The sequence below is a fragment of the Nannobrachium achirus genome (assembly GCF_963921795.1).
Source record: "Nannobrachium achirus genome assembly, chromosome: 24".
Lineage (NCBI taxonomy): Eukaryota > Metazoa > Chordata > Actinopteri > Myctophiformes > Myctophidae > Nannobrachium > Nannobrachium achirus.
In genome coordinates, this window is record NC_137831.1 from 47,930,935 (window position 1) to 47,938,328 (window position 7,394).

A 7,394-nucleotide genomic window follows, 5' to 3' on the forward strand; every position below is an offset into this window, starting at 1 on the left:
TTATTATTTTCCTCTACACATAAGGATAGACTTGAGACATATCACTAATTCAGGGAAATTATATAGGCTTCTAGAAATTATGTATTTGTTTGTATGTATTTATTTTACATTTCTTGTATGTGACATAAAATATGTATAATAAATTATGATTATTATAATTATTATTATAATATCATTAAGACAACATGCATCCATTAATGCATCCATCCATTCATTATAAAGAAAACTCCCTTCCTGGATGAAGCCAAAGCAGAACTTAGAACAATAGAAGAAAAAGGAAAAGAAAAAAAGCAGTCACACAGTGACAGAATCATAGGACAGAAGAATGCATTGGAGAGCATTCTGTGCGAGCTGCGTTGCTGTGGTTACAGACAGAACAGATCTAAAGATCTACAACGCTGCGCAATTCGACGCGTTGTGAGCTTGTAGATCTGTTCTTTTTTTGCACGCGACACGCCCGGTGCATTCTAGGTTGCTTATCCGAGAGGAGGCGCCAAGATTCGCTCGCGCTGCTCTGCTGTCTCTAGTCATTGTCAACAGAGTTGTGATGTTGCGTCGCGCTGCTGGATGCAATAAACACAGCAATAAACCGGATTCAGAGAAGATAGAAGAAAGGAGAACAGAAGCGGACATCTTAAGGTGAGTTTTGACACACAGAAATACTATTAATATAGCCCTGAAACATGACGGTCAGTCAGTGCAGAACCCCTTTTTTCGCTAGCATAAAGCGCTAGCGCGATGCTAACGGGAGTTCGTAAAAGGGGCTACAATGCTGGAATTGTCTTGAGTTTATTTATACACTCAAACTATAATAGGTCTACTTTGAATTACGTGTGTGTGTGTGTGTGTGTGTGTGTGTGTGTGTGTGTGTGTGTGTGTGTGTGTGTGTGTGTGTGTGAGTGTGAGTGTGTGTGTGTGTGTGAGTGAGTGTGTGTGTGAGAGAGTGTCTGAGAGAGTGAGAGAGAGTGAGAGATACTGCATTTCATCGTGTGGCTTTGATAGCTTGCTCATAATAATAATACACCCATTCTGTTGTGTTTGTTTAGGTCAGGGGTCTTCAACAGGGGGTCCGCGACCCCTAGGGGGTCCGCGGAGGTACTGCAGGGGCCAGGGGGTCCGCGAAATTATTGCTTTAATAAAAAAAAAAAGTTTTTATTTTTTTTTTATTTTTTACAATAAATCATGACTATCCATTTTGAATAGCTTGAATACATGACTACTATGCATTTGACAGATTGTTGATATTATTAACATTGGTTCTCAGTATGTTTAGAAATGGTAGTGGTACGGCCCACCCTGCTCGCTGTAACTTGTACATGTTTAAAATAAAATAAAAAATATGGCTCCCTGCTCCATCTCCCCATCAGTTTGGGGGTCCCCGGCCTGAAAACGTTGAAGACCCCTGGTTTAGGTAATACATTATTTGTTTTGTGTTCTTAACTAGGCTATTTAACTGTGTAAAATGACTTGAGTTTCCATAATAAGCCATTTTGTCATGTGTCTGTTTCAGCTAAGTGCCAAGTTTGTCATCCATAAAGTGTCAGTCACGATAGTTTACTTATTTCTAAAAATTCTATTTCATTTCTGATCCACATAGGGTGTGGTGGTGTGGGTTGCATACAAAATATTCCCTCTTTGTCAAGGAGCAAGCGGTGAAATTTTTGGGAAAGCTGTCCTGAAAACCACAGGATTTGCTGAAAAACATCAGCTTTCACCCCAACGCAACTGAAACTGAGAGGTATGTTTGGTGAAAAAGTCAGCATTATGATGTTGTCTCGGCTGCACAATATTTCAACCAGAAATACACATTTGCTGCCGAGCCAAACAAACAAAGCTATGACAAAACCGAACGGCAAACGGGTCACAGTGTCACCTTAAAAAAAATAACTACAGCCATGCATAGAAGCCTGTTATTAGTTTGATTAATAATCAGCAGCCGCATAACAGCGTTCTCTCAAGGGCCACGGCATGTAAACACGGTGGTGATTCGGCTCGGAACGAGTCAACGACCATTGAAAATACTAATATGATAAACACCAAATACGAAGAAAGTAACTACCCTAAAATCTAAAGAACTGTCTGACTTGTGACTTGAAGTTGTGAGAGAGAACCAGATAACAGACACCACAGTGAGTGTAACTGCAGGTGGTCTGCTGACGAAGTGTCTGCTCTCTGGCTGCAAGTACAGCGAAACCACGGCCCACTGATACAAATCTATATAAAACAAACATTAATATTAATTAGATATGCCTACATCACGCCACACAAGTAGAATGGAGTGAGCACATATGCAATGAGTGGCTTTCTTTTCTACACAGAAACTGGAAGTACACAGAAATAGTTACAGAAACAGCAGAAAGCTTTGAATCCACAAGCCTATGGGCAAACCATATCATTGCTCCCTTTGCCATGTTTCTATTGTATTATACTTTGGAATGAAGTGAGTGGACGGATGGATGGATGGATGGATGGATGGATGAGGGGTTTCTGTTGCTATTCTTACAGAACGCCTTTGTTGTTTAGAGCAGTGGTTCTCAACCTGTGGGTCGGGACCACCATAATTATTTTGGGGGGGTCCCCAGATGATTAAATTAATGTATATTTCTAATGTGACAATTTAAGGACTTTTTAATACCTCTGAAATGACAAATTAAACATTGGTCAAATTGTAAAATATAAGAGGCTGAAATTTAGAAAATAGCCGATCTACATGCTCACATCGCCTCGAGCGTTGAGAGCATATAGATCTGCTATTTTCACATACAAAATGTAATTCCTCAACTCTTAGTGCTTGTCAGGATGAGGGGTCCCCAGGTAAATGATATGATTATTTGGGGGTCGCGGCCTGAAAAGTTTGGGAACCACTGGTTTAGAGGGCTCCTTTGATAAAACAATCACGTTGCTCTGTGTGTGTGTGTACGCACGCACGCACGCACGCACGCACGCACACACACACACACACACACACACAGTATATGTTGTAGCTTGAAATGAAAGCGCTGATTCTCTCTGCTTAGGAACTTTAAGACCCAGGACGGGGCCCTTATCGATGGAGGCAGGAGTCAGAGATGGTTGGAGGAGGAGGTTCCACCCAAGAAACCACAGGTGAGAAGAATGGAACAGAAACTTTACTTGTGAACACTTGGCTTTCGCTTCACATTGGTAGAATAAGTGAAATAAAAATAGACAATAAAACGCAACATGACCATGGACAAAAACATTGCTAACCATCCAGTATATATTCTAGCCCATAAATACTATACAGAACGTCAAAATCACCCCCAGTGTGAAGTGAGTTAATTTCATTTAGCGTCCCGCGAACCTTGGCCAATTTGACCTTGGCCATACAAACAGACACCAATTGACCAATGACAGTCCGGACAGACACAGGACAAACAGACAAAGCCATGTGTACTAAAGCGTATTTAAAACCCCTGCCAGATGGAAGACAGGCCTCTGCTGCCCAGCATGGATGGAGGAGAGAGTGGACGCTGCAGCAAGGCAAGGCTGCTGACCTCTTCCTCACCCGACCTCAGGCCGACCTGGACTCAGATTGTCTGGGTGTCAATGTCAAAGGACCGGGTATGGCTTATTGTTTTGACTGCTTCTTTTGTGTGTGTGTGTGTGTGTGTGTGTGTGTGTGTGTGTGTGTGTGTGTGTGTGTGTGTGTGTGTGTGTGTGTGTGTGTGTGTGTGTGTGTGTGTGTGTGTGTGTGTGTGTGTGTGTGTGACTGTGTGAGTGTGTGATTCATATTTTATTGGATTTTTGAACAACACAACATAACCAAATACCTACACAAGAGTCCAAAACAAAAACAGCTAAAAATAAAAAGGGAAGGAGGATTTCTATGCTATGCTATCCATACAAATAGAAACACTTGTCATTACAATCCATTAACATGGAGAAGAAATCTTTCCCACATCAGGTGGAACTGGTCTATTCTGCCCCCTTTTTTTATTTCTTCTTCACTGTTGTTCTTCTCTCGGTCTAATACGGCCATTTACAAAAGAATACACATTCAGTAAGGATATTGTCAGCACTTTGGATGTTGGTTGGTTTTAATACAGTTGGCTCAATCGCCATGACCTTGAATTTGTTTTTGGATAGTTCATTTTATTGTAAATTTGGGTGTCCGACACACTGACTAAAGCAAGGGGTAAACTACATGCCTCTCAGCACTCCCACCTTGCTGGTTGGGGCACCAGTTCAGAGAGGAGTAGAATCATGAGGGATAGCATCCGTTATGCACACCTCACTGACAGGTGAAAATAAACGATCAGTGACTCCATGTGCATCGGAGGATGCATGTAGTTTTATACGTGCTCCGCAAGACCAACAGTAGGGGTTAGAAGCAACAGGGAGTGTGTAGTGCATACATGGAAAACCAGCGACACATTTTAAATTAAATCAAAGTGTTACAGCTCAAAATGTGTTGCAGCACGACGCGTTTTGAGCTTGTAGATCGGCTATTTTTGCTTCTTTTGTATGAGATACTAGAATGACAAAGTAGGACGTAGCAATATGCAATGTGGCCCTCTGGAGTGACAGTGGAAATATAGTGGCCCTCTCAATCATCAAAGTTGCCCACCCCTGGTGTAGTGCATAGTTCAAAGGGAACTGGGAGAATGACTCCCAATTCGTCAATTGGGGAGAACAGAATAGTTTACATTTTGAAGGTTTGGAAATAAATAGAAAATGTACTGTAAAGCTGGTTGCACACTGCTGCGTTTTTTCATTGCGAAATACTTTTTTTCAGGGCAAAGAGAGAGAGAGAGAGCAAGGGACCCTGTGGTCGAAAAATAAATACGAATTGGGCGGGAGTGTGCAATCGTGATTAACATAACGTGAGGTTGATTTCTTTATTTAAGTGCTCTGAAATTCGCTCCTATATTCGGCAGAAAAAACACAGCAGTGTGTAACGACCTTAACTCCTCCAGATGAACCCCGGCTGAACCATGTATCCCTCTGTTATCCTCTCCCCCAGACAGCATCATCCCGCTGATGCTGGCGTCTCTGCGTACCGGAGGAAGCTCAGAGTGCGGCCTGCACGGCGAGGAGGAGAGCGGAGGCGACGAGCCGGGCCCCAGCATCATCTCGGACCTCATCACCCAGAGTGCCACGCTGGCGGTGCAGACCGACCACACGGGAGAGCGCAGATGCCGCCAAGAGGCTGCTGGACCACATGGGCAGAACCCCGCTGCACGTCGCCGTGTCCGCCGACGCATGCAGGGAGTCTTCCAGGTGAGAGAATAGCATAGGAATTCCATGTTGAACTAACATCGTGATTACAGTTTTATTATGCAAAACCGCTTATGCTTACTAGATCAGGGGTCTTCAACGTTTTCAGGCCAAGGGCCCCTTAGTTGAGGGAGAGATGAAGCAGGGACCCCCCCAAACCTTTTCATAGATTCCATATAGTTTCATAATTTGACAGCACAATCATCAGTGTATTTTGGATTCATGTAAAACATTTTTTTTTTTTAGATATTTAACCACTTGAGCCTGCTATTGTAGATATGCTATTTTTGCTTCTTTTGAATTGGAATCGTGAAATGTAACACTTTGATTTAGTTTAAAATGTGTTTAGTTATACTCATGTTAACTTAACGAAGTTAAATACAAATATGTTGGACATTAAAAAAAACTACACTTTTTCATGGGCAGATGTGACTTATAGACCTACAAACGCTTGCACTTTTTCAGACCTGTAATTAATTTGCTCTGTGATCTCTTCCTTTGGGTACATTGGGCACACTGTGCGTGTACTGCTACCTGTGAATTGCAAACTAGTTTATTATTTAGTGTACACTTTGTATTTTTGGAGTTTTTAGGTATCTGTTTGTGTATCATGGATGTTCTATTTTTGTTGTGATGTCTTGTAAGTTGTATGTAAGCAAGGATTGTGTAATTTTTTTTATTTCTGCCTCTTGGCCAGGTCACACTCGAAAAAGAGATCATGTCTCAATGTGTTTTTATCTGGTTAAATAAAATAAAAAATAAAATAAAAATAGGTGCTGGTGTAAATAGTAACAAAGAAATTGACAGCTTATTGTGTCTAAAATTACATATTTAGCCACTTGTACGCACTAAAATCGATAAAACAATAGAGGTAAATGAAAACATTTTAATACTCATCTTTTCTTTCCTCTAATTACATATTTTTTTGTTGGTGGGGATTGTTGTTTGTTTTCTTTCAGACTGATTCCAGTGGTAGCTGCAGGAGAAGACCATTAATGCAGAAGATCTTACAAGAGGAAGACGGCTATGGGGAGATTCATTTCAGAAAAAAGGACATCTAAAGAAAGGACAAAAGATGTAGAGGCGCTGCAGATATCTCACCCTGGACAATGGCAATGGTTGCGTTATCACCGCAAAGTTCAATGAACTACAGAGAGAATGCAGACTGCAGCAGGCCTGGGCCAGAACTATCCACCCACAAACACAACTGGGCCGCAACTATCCACACACAAACTCATGTATGTGACTTAACGCTCATAGCTACTTCTATGAATGCAAAATGCTACAGATCCATGGGAAAAAAAGGGAGAGTCCTCATTTACTTGCTGTGGAAGTAACTCCCGATGGAATAATCATTGGTCATAACTGCTCATGTACTGCTGGGTAGTAACTTAAAGGAGTAGTTTAAAGATAAAACGACAAATGTATGTGAAGATGCTGCTCCGTAAAGCTTTAACCCATTCAGGCCGGGTACACATTTTAGTGTATGGGAGGGGCTTACAGTACATGTACAGTATGTTGCAACATATTTGTTTTTGTAGGCTAGTTTCTGATTTAGGAGGTTAGGCCTAAATGGGTTAAACCAAATTAGGTATGAAATTTGACGAGCACAACTGTTCTCACAGATCTTGAAGTTTATGTATTTATTTGTTATTTATTTATGAATGTTGTTTTTGAGGTTCTTTGTAAGCTGTGTTAAATAAATGTATGTATGTATGAAATTGATATATGATTTTGCTCACTTTTATATACTGTTTTTATATGGCATGTGCTGTGAGAACCTGGCTGAAATTCACCATGACCATGCATCCTTTCCAGGCAAAGTTAATGTACCTACCAGCTTAAACCAGCCTAGACCAGCACCAGCTAATAATACCAGTTTAAACCATCTACCAGCATAGACCAGCTAAACCTGAACCATCTTAGACCAGCTAATAATACCAGCTATACCAGCTACCAGCTTTAACCAGCTTTGACCAGCTAAACCTAAACCAGCTTTGACCAGCTAATAATACCAGCTTAAACCAGCTACCAGCTAAACCAAAACCAGCTAATAACACCAGCTTAAACCAGCATAGACCAGCTAAACCTACCAGCATAAAGCTGGTCAAAAAGCAAGATGGCGGTGAAAACCTACCCTTAAGCTGGTCCAGCTA

The 7,394-nt window shown here is 41.4% G+C and overlaps 1 protein-coding gene across 2 annotated transcripts; it reads left to right on the forward strand.

Moving 5' to 3' along the window:
• The first annotated feature begins 374 nt into the window (after nt 1-374).
• On the forward strand, nt 375-7,138 carry LOC308309320 (neurogenic locus notch homolog protein 2-like). 2 transcript variants are annotated; one of them, XM_080754870.1, is made up of 7 exons: nt 375-639; nt 1,368-1,411; nt 1,598-1,738; nt 3,018-3,105; nt 3,442-3,582; nt 4,985-5,241; nt 6,198-7,138. In XM_080754870.1, the coding sequence occupies exons 4-7, from the start codon at nt 3,069-3,071 to the stop codon at nt 6,297-6,299; spliced, it is 537 nt and encodes a 178-aa protein (XP_080610996.1). In that variant the 5' UTR covers nt 375-639; nt 1,368-1,411; nt 1,598-1,738; nt 3,018-3,068; the 3' UTR covers nt 6,300-7,138. The 2 variants fall into 2 exon arrangements, with proteins under 2 accessions (XP_080610996.1, XP_080610997.1); XM_080754871.1 differs by lacking the exon at nt 375-639 and having other exon boundaries at nt 1,273-1,411.
• Nucleotides 7,139-7,394: the final 256 nt, after the last annotated feature.

Coding starts and splice junctions, on each gene's coding strand:
- LOC308309320 (XM_080754870.1), top strand. CDS start 3,069: ATGGTTGGAGGAGGAGGTTCCACCCAAGAAACCACAG. Junction 3,583..4,984: donor TGTCAATGTCAAAGGACCGG/GTATGGCTTATT, acceptor CCTCTCCCCCAG/ACAGCATCATCCCGCTGATG. Junction 5,242..6,197: donor GCATGCAGGGAGTCTTCCAG/GTGAGAGAATAG, acceptor GTTTTCTTTCAG/ACTGATTCCAGTGGTAGCTG.